The 15,458-nt window shown below is 38.6% G+C and overlaps 1 protein-coding gene and 1 long non-coding RNA gene across 2 annotated transcripts; one reads left to right on the top strand and one right to left on the bottom strand.

The window, feature by feature from the left end:
- Window positions 1–1,894: 1,894 nt before the first annotated feature.
- On the bottom strand, window positions 1,895–11,762 carry LOC110751690 (cell division control protein 48 homolog B-like). The gene is made up of 12 exons (XM_021952195.2): window positions 11,263–11,762; window positions 11,132–11,176; window positions 10,967–11,022; window positions 5,153–5,305; window positions 4,442–4,543; window positions 4,056–4,155; window positions 3,568–3,852; window positions 3,321–3,490; window positions 3,068–3,196; window positions 2,819–2,906; window positions 2,612–2,689; window positions 1,895–2,435 (listed from the first exon to the last, which is right to left on the bottom strand). Exons 1-12 carry the CDS (start codon window positions 11,437–11,439, stop codon window positions 1,986–1,988), a joined length of 1,833 nt encoding a protein of 610 aa, XP_021807887.1. The 5' UTR covers window positions 11,440–11,762; the 3' UTR covers window positions 1,895–1,985.
- A 433-nt stretch (window positions 11,763–12,195) lies between these two features.
- On the top strand, window positions 12,196–14,230 carry LOC110751676 (uncharacterized). The gene is made up of 5 exons (XR_002525894.2): window positions 12,196–12,437; window positions 12,523–12,653; window positions 13,272–13,345; window positions 13,431–13,501; window positions 13,640–14,230. It is a non-coding gene; the product is annotated as an uncharacterized LOC110751676 (long non-coding RNA).
- The last annotated feature ends 1,228 nt before the right edge of the window (window positions 14,231–15,458 follow it).

Raw genomic sequence — 15,458 nt, forward strand, 5'->3', positions numbered from 1 at the left:
CCCAATTGAGTAAGGAAATAAAACCCAATTAAGTAAGGAAATAAAACCCATTTGAAAAGCCCACAAAAAGCCTGGTCCGTTTACAGCATCAGTTTCCCTTTCTTTTTAATTTAAAAATCCTGGTCCAAAACGACGTCGTTTTGGCCAGGCATCTTTAAAAAAAAACAAGCGCGCAGCAAGCCCAGTGACTTGCGCATTTCGTCGAACACCTTCTGTGCATTGCATGTCTGGAGCAGAGGCGCAACTCCAGCACCTCTAATGGTGATTTCCGGCGACCGGAGGTGCAGGTGCACCTCCTTGCGCCTGCACAGGTCCGCCACTGGGAACCTTGTTATATAGAGGAGTAAGAAGCAAAATGTGGTTGCTCAGTCAAGTGTAGAAGCTAAATATAGAGGTATGGCGTTGGGAATGTGTGAGATCCTATGGCTTAATATGTTATTACAAAATTTGGGTTTTGCACCTAGTCAACCGATGAAGTTATTTTGTGATAATCAAGCTGCTCGTAATATTGCTCATAATTCGGTGCAGCACGATAGAATGAAACATGTTGAGGTTGATAAGTTCTTTATTAAGGAGAAGTTTTAGGATAAAATTCTTGAAGTTCTTGTAATCAAGACATAAGACCAATTGGCTGATGTACTTATGAAGGTTGTATCGTATATATTTTAAGGTAATTCCTTGTAATATTAGATTTCCTAGTATAGGCCTATAATTACTTCATGTGATAGTTGGATTAGGATTGTAACCCTACTTGTATATATATTCGTCTTTGTGAGATGAATACACACAATAATATTAAACCAAATAATATTCTTCTTCTATATTAAGTGAAATCATCTTATTAGGAATTTATAAATGATAGACTTAGCCATCATATCAAATGACTTGACAATTGTTTAGTTTCTCTTAAAGGTCGAAAGATTTCTTAAATTCGCAAAAAAGTTGTGTGTAACACGATATAGTTAATAAACAAATTGATTGTCAAGTCGTTTGATTCGACGGCTAATATCCAGTATGAAAATAAAATAACACAAGATTCATACCTTTTGAAAAATGATTTTATTTGTGGAATTTAATAGACTACAATATCTTATTTAAAGCATAATCCAAACAGAAATTTATACATATCATATGTAAAAAGAGAAAAAAAGGTTAACCATCTTGGATCATGTTGTCAAATTTGTATGGTTCATAAAGTTTAAAGCTTGACTAGGATTTGGTTTGGAGATGCTTATAAGAAAACTATGCAAATTTTAAGCTTATCATATGGATTCAGTTCTTCTCTGTTTTCATGTTCTCCCAGAATCCATTAGAAAAAGAGCTTGATTGAAAATGGTAGTTAAAAAGGTTCCTGGCAAAAAAAAAAATTTAAAATTAATGGAAGCATTAAATTGATGGATGGAAGAAAAAAAAAAAGGAGAAAAAAAAATGAAAGCAGCTGCAAGTGGGACTTGAACCCACAATCGAGATGTTGGAAAAAAATTTAAAAAGAAATTGGGTTAAATATCTTTTTGGTCACTGGGTTTTAACAAAAATTCAATTTGGTTACTGAGATTTTTTTTTAGCCAAATTGGTCACTGCATTTCCCAAAGTTTACAATTTATAGACATTCTATCATCTTCCATTAACTTTCTTGTTGTGCTATTAGTATTTAACAAATTAGGATTCTATCATCTTGGATCCTGTTCATCTTCCATTCTATCAAATTTTTTTATGAGTTAGCTTATGTTGTGCTATTAGTATTTAACAAATTAGGGGAAATCTTGGATTGACCTCAGAATTGTGAGTTATAAGGTCGCATATTAGATGCTATATTAAAGCTTTAATCGGTTGAGTGAGAACCGTATTGTGACTTTGGATGACAAGGAGACGTAATCAAGGTGATAAAGCAGCAAAATATATTTGAAACTTGTTGGTTTCATTTCAATTTCAACTCTCTCAATTTGTTAAATCCTAATAGCATACTATACCCTAACTCGTTGAGTTTAGGGTTTAGAAAAAAGACTGAAGGTGCTTCCTAAAAAAATATAAATAAAAAAACTGCACTTAAAAAAAACCCAAATAAATTTAAAGGGAAAGGAAACTCCTTGCCACCGTCTTTGATGATTGCGTTGGGTTTGTTCTGCACTTTGTGCATAAGAAGTCCTTCCGCACTCATCGTGTTCTGCAGTTGATGTCGAAGAATATGAATCAACCTTGATTTCGGGTATTAGAGTCTGGAAATGGCGATGGCACACAAATGGGGCATCTATGTCTTCTTCCAGAGCCAATAATCCAGCTTCCTGGCATAGCAGCTTCAGGTCGGCTCCTGTGAAGTGCTCAGTATCTTTTGCTATTTGTTTGAGATCAACATCATGTGCTACACTCACCTTACGTGTAAGTATCTGAAGTATCTCGTATCGACCTTCTAAATCTGGTGGTGGTACAAAGAGCTCCTTCAAAGTTCATAAAAATAAGAGAGTTAGCTGATCTCTTTGACACCACCCAAGTTTTGTTTTCTATAGAGTTTTGAACATCGCACCCCGACAACCAGACCATGATAAACGACCTCAACCACAACCAGAACAAAAGGAAAAAGGTTGGAAAAAAATAAGTGACAAAAACTTCTTACCAATCCAAAGCGCCCTGGGCGAAGTAATGCAGGATCCACTGCAGAAGGACGATTCGTAGCAGCCAAAACAAAGACTCCCTGAAAACCAAAGGAGAGTACAATTTAAAGGCACAGGAAAATGAGAAATAATGCAGCATGGATACCACTTAAAAATTAATCTTAAAATTATTGCACAAGCAAGAGAATTTAATGGGATGTAGTGCTTACCTTGGCCTCTACTAAACCATCCATTTCATTCAGCAAAGTAGACAGAATCCTTTCTCCAACGGTACTGTTGTTGCTTGAACTGTCACCTCTGCCCATTTAAGTCAAGCAAAAAAGTTGTGGGACTTGTATGTAAGTAGGAGTTCATCAAGGAAATTCTCATTGGATTAAGTGTACTTGCTCCAATACACAAAATAACAAATCATCAATGTGCAGATGAATCCCATAACTGCAACATATTAAGTCACTTACCTTTTATTACCAACAACATCAACCTCATCAAAGAATATTATACTTGGTGCTGCAAGGCGAGCAATCCGAAAGGTATTGCGCAGCAAGGCTTCACCCTCTCCAACATACTTTGAAAACAAATCCGCACAACTGATTCAAAGTCCATGAAATTCAGGCATGCGCATCTCTTCTACTTTCTCAAATAGACTAATTATAATTGTAAAACTTCCAATGTACTTTAGGCTTAAATAGACTGATTCAAAGAAGTTCGAACCTCAGAGAAATAAAAGAAGCTTGGGTAGCATGAGCAGCAGCTTTAGCAAGGGTGGTTTTTGAGCATCCTGGAGGACCATAGAGAAGAATTCCACGCATGGGTGATATTCCTATCCATGTAAACTGTGTAGCATATTTAAGAGGCCACTCAAGGGCGTGCTTGAGCTTTTTCTGTCAATGAGAAGGTGAAGTATAATTAGTACTGTCTGTGAGACTTCAAACTAAGACAAACACGAAAATTTACAAACCTTCACAGCTTTTAATCCTCCTATATCTTCCCACTTCAATTCGGGGATTTCCACCGTAACTCCTCTTGTTATACTTCGATTAACCTCAGATCTTGCATGCATCAAGTCTTCTGTTGTTACACTAAACACACCAGCATCTTCATTTGCATCTGAGTTCCTTTTCTTTGCAAAGCGATTAGCCTCACGACATAAAACTTCAAGATCAGCCCCAACATATCCATTGCAAGATGCAGCTAAGGCTTGTAGATTAACGTTGGAATCCAAAGGCTCATTCCTCGTGTAGAGCTGAGCAATCAAAAACATAGTTTTAAGCATACCTTACGGTCATATCTTTTGAATTTCTATTAAACTTGATGAAAAAAAAAAATTTGATGTTTAAAAGAAAAATGGGTGTCAAATTGAGCGAGATGAGAATTGATGGACATTAACAAACAAACAAAAAGTAAGCCCAGTTTCTAGCTTACAAATTTTGAAAGCATCACTCTCACCTTGAGAATTTGAAAGCGTTCTTCTTCTGTAGGTGTAGTAACTTCAATTTCAAAATCAAGACGCCCAGGCCTTCTGAGTGCTGGATCAATTGATTCAACTCTTTGTATGCGCAGGAACCAGATAATTAATCTGGTTAGAATATAATATGAAATAATATACAAGAACTAAACGAATGGTCTTAAGTAACAAAACATACATATGTTCCAAATAGAACATTAATAACGATGAGAAAGACATGAGTTCTTCTGGAAATATACAAACTGACAATGAGATGAATAAAAAAAACATAAAAATTTCGGAGGACAGAGTATAAGAAAGTTCAAAACCACGACGAAATAACAAACCACAGACAGATCACATCATAAATTCTAGGAGAAAAAAATACCTGTTAGTGGATGCAACAAAAACAACTTGTGATACAGAAGCTGAGGATGTGTTGGAGTCCATCAACATAAAGAGTTGAGATGCTAGGCGATCTTTCGCACTACTGCAATTGAAACATTAACTTAAACATATTAAGTGGGGCGTGCCCAAAGATTTGAAAATAAAGCATGGATATGGATACGGCGATATAATACAAAATGACATGAGATACAAAAAATCTCTAAAAACTAGGATACGATAAGACAATTAAAAATTTATATTAAAATTTTAATATATAGTTATAAAAATATGTATCATATAAAACATATTTTAAATAACATAAAAATAAGATGCAGATACAGTAGGAGAAGAAGAAGTGTTGGAGTTGGAGTCCTTTTTCATCGTGCAAACTCTTCGACTTCTTCAACCAGAAATTAAAGCTTATCTCCTGTTTGTTTTCCCTCTTAAAACCTCTGAAAGGTATACGTACGTGGATCAAATACCATATCTGTTGACTCCGATACAGATATGACGCGTATCAGAGTATCAGGGAGTATCCTATACGGGTAGGGACCTAAATCGGAGTACCCATGTGCTTCATGAAGTGCAAACAAGTAGTTTTCTTTATTAATTTTTTTATTTTTATTTTTATGGTGTAAACGTATAAAGTCAAAGGATCGGATTGTTAGAGTAGGGATACATTAGGGTTCTACGTAGCACTATTGGTTTTTACCTAGAATCACGGCCAGGACAGAGTACGTCTATTTCATCTATAAAGATGACTGGTGACGGCTTGCCTGGCAATGCATGCGATGAAGCCTCTGAGAAAGCCTCCTGTAAAAATCTCTCACCTGCTCCAGCACGCGCTTTGGGAACAAAATCTGAACTGCAGAGAAAATTGTCAAATATAGTGTAATTGAGAGAGTAAAGAGTGAGGAATAATAGATGTTTTGCAGAGAATTCTCCCTTATATCTTTGTATTGCTATCATGGAGATATTTATACACAATGTAGAAAGGGTAACTATTAGTTACAAACAAGTATACAAAACCATGGAGCATTTCCAGGATTTGTGTCTCCCTAAAACATGGAAAATGTAAACATACCTAACTAAGACTTGCCTAACTATGACTTGCCTAATTATGACTTGCCTAACTTACTTGCCTAACTTACTTGCCTAACTCTTATGACTTGACTAACACTCCCCCTCAAGTTGGTGCAAAGATATCACGCATGCCCAACTTGTCAAGTGAGGCATAGAAAACTTTACTTGATACGGCCTTTGTCAGAATGTCGGCAAGTTGGTTTTCCGAGTTTACAAACGGAAACTTAATTATACCACTTTCAAGCTTTTCTTTGATGAAGTGTCGGTCGACTTCCACATGTTTGGTACGGTCGTGTTGTACTGGGTTATGTGCTATCTCGATAGCAGCTTTATTGTCACAGTACAAGTTTGTAGCTTTTAAGGGTTTAACTCCAAGATCCTTCAGTAATCTCCGTAACCAGAGCAATTCACACACTCCTTGAGCCATTCCCCTGAATTCTGCTTCAGCACTTGATCTAGCCACAACTTTTTGTTTCTTACTTCTCCAAGTGACTAAGTTGCCACCCACAAATGTAAAGTATCCAGATGTAGACCGTCTATCTGTGATGGATCCTGCCCAATCAGCATCTGTGTATCCTTCCGGGTACATATGTGTATGTTTGGAGAACATTAATCCTTTTGCAGGGGCAGCCTTCAAGTACCTCAGAATCCGAGTTACTCCATTCATGTGTGTCTCACTCGGTTGATGCATAAACTGACTCACCATACTTACAGCATAAGCTATGTCGGGGCGTGTGTGTGACAGATAGATCAGTCGCCCAACTAACCTTTGATACCTTTCTTTGTCAGTGGGTACTTGATCTGGATACATCCCTAACTTGTGGTTCTGCTCAATAGGTGTGTCAGCTGGCTTGCAATCAAGCATTCCAGTTTCTGTTAGCAAATCTAACACATATTTTCGTTGGGATAGAAATATGCCATGTTTTGATCTAGCAACTTCTATGCCAAGGAAATATTGTAACTCACCCAAGTCCTTCATCTCAAATTCACTAGCAAGGAGCTTCTGCAGATTCTTCATTTCTTCATTGTTATTACCGGTAACCACCATATCATCAACATAGATGATGAGGGCCGTCAGTTTGTTACCACGACGCTTTAAGAATAAAGTGTGATCCGAGTGACTCTGAGAGTATCCAAAACGCTTCATGGAATCAGTGAATCTTCCAAACCAAGCTCGTGGCGACTGCTTGAGCCCATATAGTGATTTTTTCAGCTTGCAAACGGTGTTGGGACCGAATGTCGTAGAGATCCCTGGTGGTGGTTCCATATACACTTCTTCTTGCAAGTCCCCGTGAAGGAACGCATTCTTTACATCATACTGCAGTAGTGGCCAATCAAGATTTGCAGCCAATGACATTAGAACACGAACAGTGTTGATCTTGGCAACAGGTGCAAATGTCTCATGGTAGTCAATTCCATATGTTTGTGTATACCCTTTGGCTACTAATCGAGCTTTGTATCTGTCTATGGATCCATCAGCTTTGTATTTAACAGTGTATATCCACCGACATCCAACTGGTTTCATCCCTTGTGGTAACTGAACCATCTCCCATGTAGAATTCTTTTCCAGAGCTTCCATTTCAATTGCCATTGCTTCAGCCCATCTGGAATCTGTTATAGCATCCTGCCACTTATTTGGAACACATACAGTAGATAATTGATTGACAAATGATGCATATGACTTTGACAATCTATGAGTTGAAACATGGTTATTAATGGGATATTTAGACTTGGCAGCAAGGTCAGGACAATATTGAGGTTTGGGTTTTCCTCTAGTGGTCCTAGGTGGGAGAGTGTATGGTATAGGATTAGGTGGTTCGGGAATTACCTCGAGTGTTTCTTCATCACGAGACGATTGGTCCGATGGTTGAGAAGAAGGGGTTGTATTTTGTAGTTGATCACAGCAAACATTTGGATTGTCATCTCCGGGATCTTCACCAAATAAGAACGATAATGTTTCTGTACCTTCATTGCTGTCCAGATATCCAGTTTCAAGTCTCGGCGACCGGTCGCTGGCTTCTGGGCGACCGGTCGTTTCTGAATCTGTACAAAAGCGACCGGTCGTTTCTGGAAGGCGACCGGTCGTTTCTGGAAGGCGACCGGTCGTTTCCGGTATTTTTGACTCTGTGAAAAAGCGACCGGTCGTTTCTGGAAGGCGACCGGTCGTTTCCGGCATTTTTGACTCTGTGAAAAAACGACCGGTCGTTTCTGGGAGGCGACCGGTCGTTTCAGGACGATTTTCAGTGTTGTTGGAGCATGACGACCGGTCGCTGAGGTCCGGGCGACCGGTCGCTTTTGAACAAACTTGATTTTCTTCTTGAGCCTTGTTTTCCTTCTCTTCATTCCTCCTCTCCCCCTGAAGAGAAGGGGGCGTAACAGTTTTAAAGTATGATAAATCTTCATGGAATGTGGCATCCATAGTGACAAAGAGCTTGCGAGTAGGAGGATGGTAACACTTGTATCCTTTTTGATTTGATCCATACCCAACGAACGCACAACGAATGGCACAAGGGTCCAGTTTACTTCTTTGATGAGATGGAACATGAGCATATACAACACAACCAAATATGCGAGGAGGCAACTTGAGGACTGTAGGAAGAGAGACGTGACGAGCCAAGGTGTTCAGTGGAGTTTCAAACTTCAAAACACTACTAGGCACTCGATTAATGACATAGACTGCAGAAAGGAGGGCATGTCCCCATAAGTAGTGAGGGACCGATTGATCCAGCATGTATGCACGAGCAACCTCAAGTAATTGTCGATTCTTTCGCTCTGCGACACCATTTTGTTGTGGAGTAAAAGGTGTGGAGGTTTGATGAATGATGCCGTGGTCTCGAAAAAATTGTTCCAAGACCTTGTTCACATATTCCCCACCATTATCAGACCGGAATACTTTGATGGAGGCTTGGAATTGTGTGGTAATCATAGCATGAAATTCACGGATTGCAGCGGAAACATCACTTTTATGAGCAAGTAAGTATACCCAAGTCATGCGAGTGCAATCGTCAATAAATGTAACAAACCATCTTTTGCCATTGGAAGAGACTTTAGCAGGACCCCAAACATCAGAGTGAACCAAATCAAAAGGAAATTCTGTCTTATTATCACTTAAGGGAAAAACAGTTCGATGGCTTTTGGCCAATACACAGGTTTCACACTGAAACTGGTGATTATCTAAGCCACGAAACAAAGACGGAAACAAACGTTGAAGATAGCCAAATGATGGATGCCCTAGACGACGATGCCAGAGCCAAATCTGGTGTTGATTTCGAGCTTGTGAGCTGGAACTATGAGTATGAGCTGCCCTTGGTGGTGGAGATACCGTCAAGGAATACAACCCCCCTCTTCGTTTACCATGCCCAATCGTCGCGTGAGTCGTGAGGTCCTGAAAAATACAATGGGAAGGATAGAATGTGGCATAACAATTATGTGAGTCAAGTAATTTTCCAACAGACAGCAAATTGCAATTGATGGAGGGAACAAGTAGTGTATGAGATAAAGATAAGGAAGGGGAAAGTGATATAGTTCCTTCACCAGCAACATTAGAAGGAACTCCATTGGCACTAGTAATGTATGGATGACAAGACTTAGAAGATAATGTGGAAAACATAGTAGAGTCAAAAGTCATATGATCAGTGGCACCTGTATCAATTATCCATGTAGTGGGTCGTGTACCTGATTCGGAGTCAGAAAGTAGAGTGGAAGATGGAGAAGCATCGGTAGTTATAACACATGCTGCCTTGGGAGTTTTGTTGCGGGACTTGAGAGCATCCCACCACTCAGGATAACCATGAAGCTTAAAGCACTTCTCAACAAGATGATTACCACCACAATGAGTGCACTTCTGAGTTCCCTTTGCATCGTCAGTTTTGGGACCCCGGGGGGGAAATCCGGAGGACGTACGGTGTGGTGGTCGATAGGGCTTGACGGCCATTGCACTTCCCCCGCCAAGCATGGAGGATTGTCGGTTATCTTCTTCTACCACAAGTGCATAAGCTTCAATGACTGCTGGAAGCGGGTTCATAGCAAGAATCCGACTACGAGCGGAATCAAAGTTGGGATCGAGTCCTCCCAAAAAATCGTACACACGTTCAACTTCAAGTGCTTGTTGATGAAGAGCCACATCATCGGGATTGGTATGTTTGCAGGGACGGAGGCTGTCAATTTCCTGCCATATGATGTGTAACTTTTCATAGAAGACATTCACAGGCTCACCATTTTGAGAGGTGGTGACGGACTGGCGACGGAGTTGGTACAACTTGGAGCTATTCTGAGTAACAGTGTAAGTCTTCCGAGATGCATCCCACACCGCATAAGCCGTTGAGCAATGGTCAAATAAGGCACGTACATTTTTGGTCATGGAATTGAGGAGCCATGACTGCACCAAACAGTTGTCTTCATCCCAAGTTTCATAGCTAGGATCATCAATGGCAGGTGCAATTTTTTTACCATTAATGAAACCAGCCATACGACGAGCAGTGATGGCCAAGCGAACACTACGAGACCATGCAGGATAGTTGGACCCATCCAACTTATCAGGAGTAATTTGAGAGTAATCATGAGAGGACCGGAGTGGTGGAGTTGTGGAGTCGCTTTTGGTGGAGTCGATCTTAGAGGAGTCGGCAGTGGAGTTGGTGGTGTCTTCCATGAGGTAAATAGGTGAAGAGATTGATGCTGGGAAGAGGAAAAGTTGGTGCTGGAAAATTGGTACAGGAAAGAGGTAAAGAGATGCAGCGGAAGATAGCTTAGAACTTCAGCAAACAAGAGCACAATTTTCAGCAAAGTGTAGAGGCAAGGCAAGGGTAGAGGTAGGAGCAATACAGCAGCAAAGTATGAGCAAGGGTAAGTAGAGATTAGGCAAGGATAAGGTTATGCAGAGGCAACCAAAATCGATTGCTCTGATACCATGTCAAATATAGTGTAATTGAGAGAGTAAAGAGTGAGGAATAATAGATGTTTTGCAGAGAATTCTCCCTTATATCTTTGTATTGCTATCATGGAGATATTTATACACAATGTAGAAAGGGTAACTATTAGTTACAAACAAGTATACAAAACCATGGAGCATTTCCAGGATTTGTGTCTCCCTAAAACATGGAAAATGTAAACATACCTAACTAAGACTTGCCTAACTATGACTTGCCTAATTATGACTTGCCTAACTTACTTGCCTAACTTACTTGCCTAACTCTTATGACTTGACTAACAAAAATACCATAAAAAAAAAGGCAGAGGTTAATAAAAGAAATCAAAACCATGAGAACATAATATGATCATAACTTATAATAAGTCTGTTTATACCACATCTGACGGAGTCCCTTACCAAAGGGATCCCTAGTCCACCCAAGGGACTAGGACCTAAACCAATCATTGGTAGGGTGGAACGAAGGTGTCATTTCATTTGTACCTAAAACAATACAGAGATTAAAGACCAACAGGGTACCTGATGACAGTTAAATGTGCACCACATTCCCGAACTACTGCTCGTACCAAGCTTGTCTAGCATGAGAAAAAAAAAATTATATAAACACAAAATTAGCAACCAATGTTAAACTTGCAACTTTAAAAAAAAGTAAAGCAAGCCTTAAAAGAAGCAATGATTCAATACCTTTCCGGTGCCTGGTGGACCGTAGAGAAGTAAACCTCTAGGCCACTGAATGAAAACACAGAAACCCAGTTAATTAGATATAAGAGTAAAGGTAAGAGAAAAAAGAGAAAGTGTGTTTTTTTATGTGTTACTCTGAGACGGGGCTTTTGGCCTTCACGCGGATAGAAAATAGGGTCGATGATGAGTTTTCTGAGAGCTTGGAGAGCTTCAGCGTTGCCAGCTATGGCTTCTTCGGCTCTCCATTGCTGCTTGTCTTTGATATTGTTGGTGTTGGTGTTATTGCTGCTACAAAAGCTATGCCTTTCCATCTAAGAGAGAGAAGGAGAGAGAGAAGAAGCTCCTGGTTGGGGTTGAGGATTGGGGTTAGGGTTTGAGAAGGTTAGGTTGAGGAGTATAAGTAGGGTTTTAGGATTTAGGGTTTAGGGTTTTTTGGGATATCTCCAAGCCCGCGGCCCTAGCCCAGAAATTTAATAGAAATAGAGAAGCGAGAAGGAAGAAAAAATATAAAAGATACTTGGGCACGACTAACCATATAGAAAAATTCAACGAAAAAGAGTTTTCTTAATTTCTTCAATTTGTAACTACAAGCATAACAATCTGTAAGAACAATTTGAAAGTCATGTTGCTAATAATAGTCTTATATCTAAGAACAAAAAAATCGATTTGAAAGGCACGCTTTTAAGGTATGTTGCATAAGTACATTTAAGGTTCGTCATCGGGCTGGGCAGGCCGTAATGGGCTTTTTTTACTTTTTGGGTCAGACTGAGGTTTCAAAGGACTTGGCCCAAGCCCACCTATCGGGACGGGCTTTTACCGGCCTAACGAGCCAGGCCACTATGGGTCGGGCCTATGTCAATGATTTTGATATAGGACATAGGACAACCAAGTGAGTTGGAGCCCATAACATGTTCTGCAGAGAGGGGTTAAAATTAATCTGCCCTCCTATTTGAGTGTTCACATGGAAATTTGAAGCATTGAACTGGCTCCACTTTTTTTAACTGTGGGGACTCTGGTTTTGGGAGGATTTGATTTTTCTTTTCTTGACCCTTTCTTGTATGGTTCTCTTATTTTTGCAGTTAGCGGTATTGACTACTCATTACATACGTACTGTTTGGTTGTAAGCATGCTCAGAGAGATATTATATCTCATCTGTGTTCTTTGGTTGATTTTAATATCATATGACAAGGCTAGCTGCTAGATATTCTATCTTAAATATTGCAAGTCTGTTTTAAGTGCCCAGTCATTTTCAGTAGCAATGACTACTCGAGCCAATTGCTTTGATGATGAACGCCTAACAGTTCTCAAGGTGCGGTTTTATCAGATTTGTCTCAATTTTTTTCTGTTGCAATTGGATCACGAATTTCCAATTTTTTATATATATATCTTTCCAGATTTTGTAGATTCATGAATTTCCAAACGGTTAAAGAAATTTCGGCTCCGGACCAATGTGAGGTTACTGCCCAACTCTTGGTTCCGCTCGTTTGTCATTTATTAGCTGAAAGGAGCTACGCTTCCTCATGAGGTGAAACTCTTCTTTTGGTTGGTTATACACTAATTCAAATTGTCTAGTTGTGTTCTTTTGTGCTTGTATCTTTTCTTTTCAATATCTCAGATGGTTATGAATGTTTTGTGAACAAGATTGACTGAGACAGGAAAAGATTGGTTTTGAGAGTTCAGTGAATCTTTGTTCAAATATGGCGCTTACAGAGGTTTTTAGTGTATTCTAACTTCATTGGGTCATGTGCCTTTCTTTCTATGCCTCAACATTTGAAATCATTTATGCAATTATTTTCACAGTTACTTTCTATTTTTTGTTGTTTCCATTTTATCTGACACATTATATGCTTTAAGCCTCGACTCTTATGCCACGCTTTACTTGCACCTCTAACCTTCTGATTAAGTCAGTTGCTACTTTTATCCATCTACTAATCTTATATTGGCTTTACATATATTCTATTCAATAGTTGTTGATGGAGGTAATCATTATGTTGGTGATGTTTTTCTGATCTGGAAGTATGAATTTGCTTGTTATAGCTGTCAATGATAGTAGTATCAATCTCTCTCTCTCTCTCTCTCTCTCTCTCTCTCTCTCTCTCTCTCTCGATATTATATTAACCAAAGTTAGTGTATCTACTTCCAGGGATTAGGAGAGTAGGAAGAAGAAGGTGAGAAAATAGTTTAGATTGTTAATGTGGCCAGATTCTTTTGTTCCAAGTAAGTTCCATATCTTGTGTATTCTAAATATTTTCCAGGGAATGGTCTATATTAATCCTAATATGTTATGTTTATGACCTTGCAGGGAGAAGCAATTCTCATACCTTGATTTTGTTCACCAAACACTTCAACCATTGCTTCCCGTGTTTCTACAGAGTATACTTTCTATTCTTTTCCTTGGTTGCTCTATTTCAAATGAATGTCAATAAATTATGAAGTTTCTATTCTTTTTCCCCCTTTTTAAAAAATGAATTACTCATGTATTTACATTATTTTTTCTGGGTGATGTTTCAGCAAGAAGAATTTGGTTTGCCGGGAGGAAATTGTCAACTACTAACACTAGAGCTTGGAGCATTAGCCACTTCACTTCTATGTAGATGAAGTTACTTTGGTCTGGAGATTTGAAAGTCAGCACTGTAAACTAAATAGATTGCATATAGGAGAACACTACCTTGTTCTGTAGCCATTGGAATGATCGAAGCAGCAACTTGACACACACAGCACATCTCCTCAATATCGATTTCTGTATACTCTCTCACAGATGGGGTATGAGTTCTCTAGAGTGGGTACTTCGATATGAGCAGGGACTATGTATTTATATGCATCAGTCGGAACTCCTTGCCCATCAAGGAGTCCTCAACCTCTCCTTATTGCATCAGAATTAGTAGTTCTAATCCACTATAAATTAGGAACCTTAGCAGTCTTGGACTTAAACTGAAACACTTCTCTCCAAGACTTACAAGTCCAGTTATAATTGAATTCCTTAGTCTCCACATAGCTTTGGAACTCTACGTTGATTAGCAGACCACTTGAGTGAGATTTTTAAGACATAAAAATCTTACAAGCACATCTATTGAAATTGCTTGGTCTTTTTTGTATTGCTCTATTGACATTAGGTGCACTAGTTCATTATCATCAATCAAATGTTATGTTTTTGTTTGAAATTTCTATTGGTTAACCTAAGCACATGGAGTTTAATCCCTTCATTAATCTCATTCATGCTCATTATCTAATTTATTCTTTAATATTGGGTTAGATGGCATTTGTTCTGTAAATTTTGAGTTTTAACATGTAATATGTACTAAATGAATGATAAAATCAACAAAAGATTTATTATTACCACAAAAAAAAAAAAAAAAAACATCACGTCGTGCGGAATAAATCGTAATTGCTAATTGATAGTCTTCATTTATGACGACCAATGCATGTTGTAATTGCTTGCACAAAATTACTATGCAAGCCGTTATAATTACTTTAACAGCATTACATGCACGCCGTAATAAGGTTTACGGCGTATTTTTTTGTGGGATTATTTATGACTGGAAAAACATGTGGTTATTAAGGAACATTATTTACGACAAGGACTTTTACTGCTTGCAGCTTTGCATCGTAAATAATACTTTACAGTGTGCTTTGTGTGTCATAAATGATTATGATATAATGTTGGAAAGACACATATAGCCGTAGCCTAGATGCATGGAAATGATTATATGATTTTATGGAAGTTTGAAATACAAAAATTGCTTATGTTTATGTTTTAGACTCCTTTCTTCTTTTGGGTCCACCATTCTTGCATCTTATTCTATGGCTACATGTGTTTGTGTATAAAAACACATGTAGCTCCATCACCATGACATCACTTGACAAAGATTCTCCCAAAAAAATGAAAAATAAAAAATAAAAAGATGAGTGCATAAAAACACAAAAATTATGAAGATTGGCAACATAAGTTCATTCGATTTGGGGGAGTCCTCCAAAATAAACACAAATGGTTGTGGCGACACCTTCAACATCTGTACACCTGCACCAGTACTTGTCCTGTGTGGGGTCGTTTGGTACGGCAGACTGGTATGGACTGGACTAAATCCTGGGACTGTCTCGGATTAGCTCGGATTGGCCTAAACTGGATTAAGTCCTGACCTACGTTTGGTGTTGCGTCGGACTACGAAGCTGGATTGTAAAAGTAGTGAAGACCTATGTTTGGTGTTGTGTCGGACTAAAAAATAATTATTTTATATTTAAAAATAATAAGTTTTAAATAATTAAATGTAAGTTTTTTTGTTATTAGAATTACCAAATTGACATATACATTTCTTTTCCTCCAAACCAAATT

This window comes from Prunus avium, chromosome 3 (assembly GCF_965620075.1).
Source record: "Prunus avium chromosome 3, drPruAviu1.hap1.1, whole genome shotgun sequence".
Taxonomy (NCBI): domain Eukaryota; kingdom Viridiplantae; phylum Streptophyta; class Magnoliopsida; order Rosales; family Rosaceae; genus Prunus; species Prunus avium.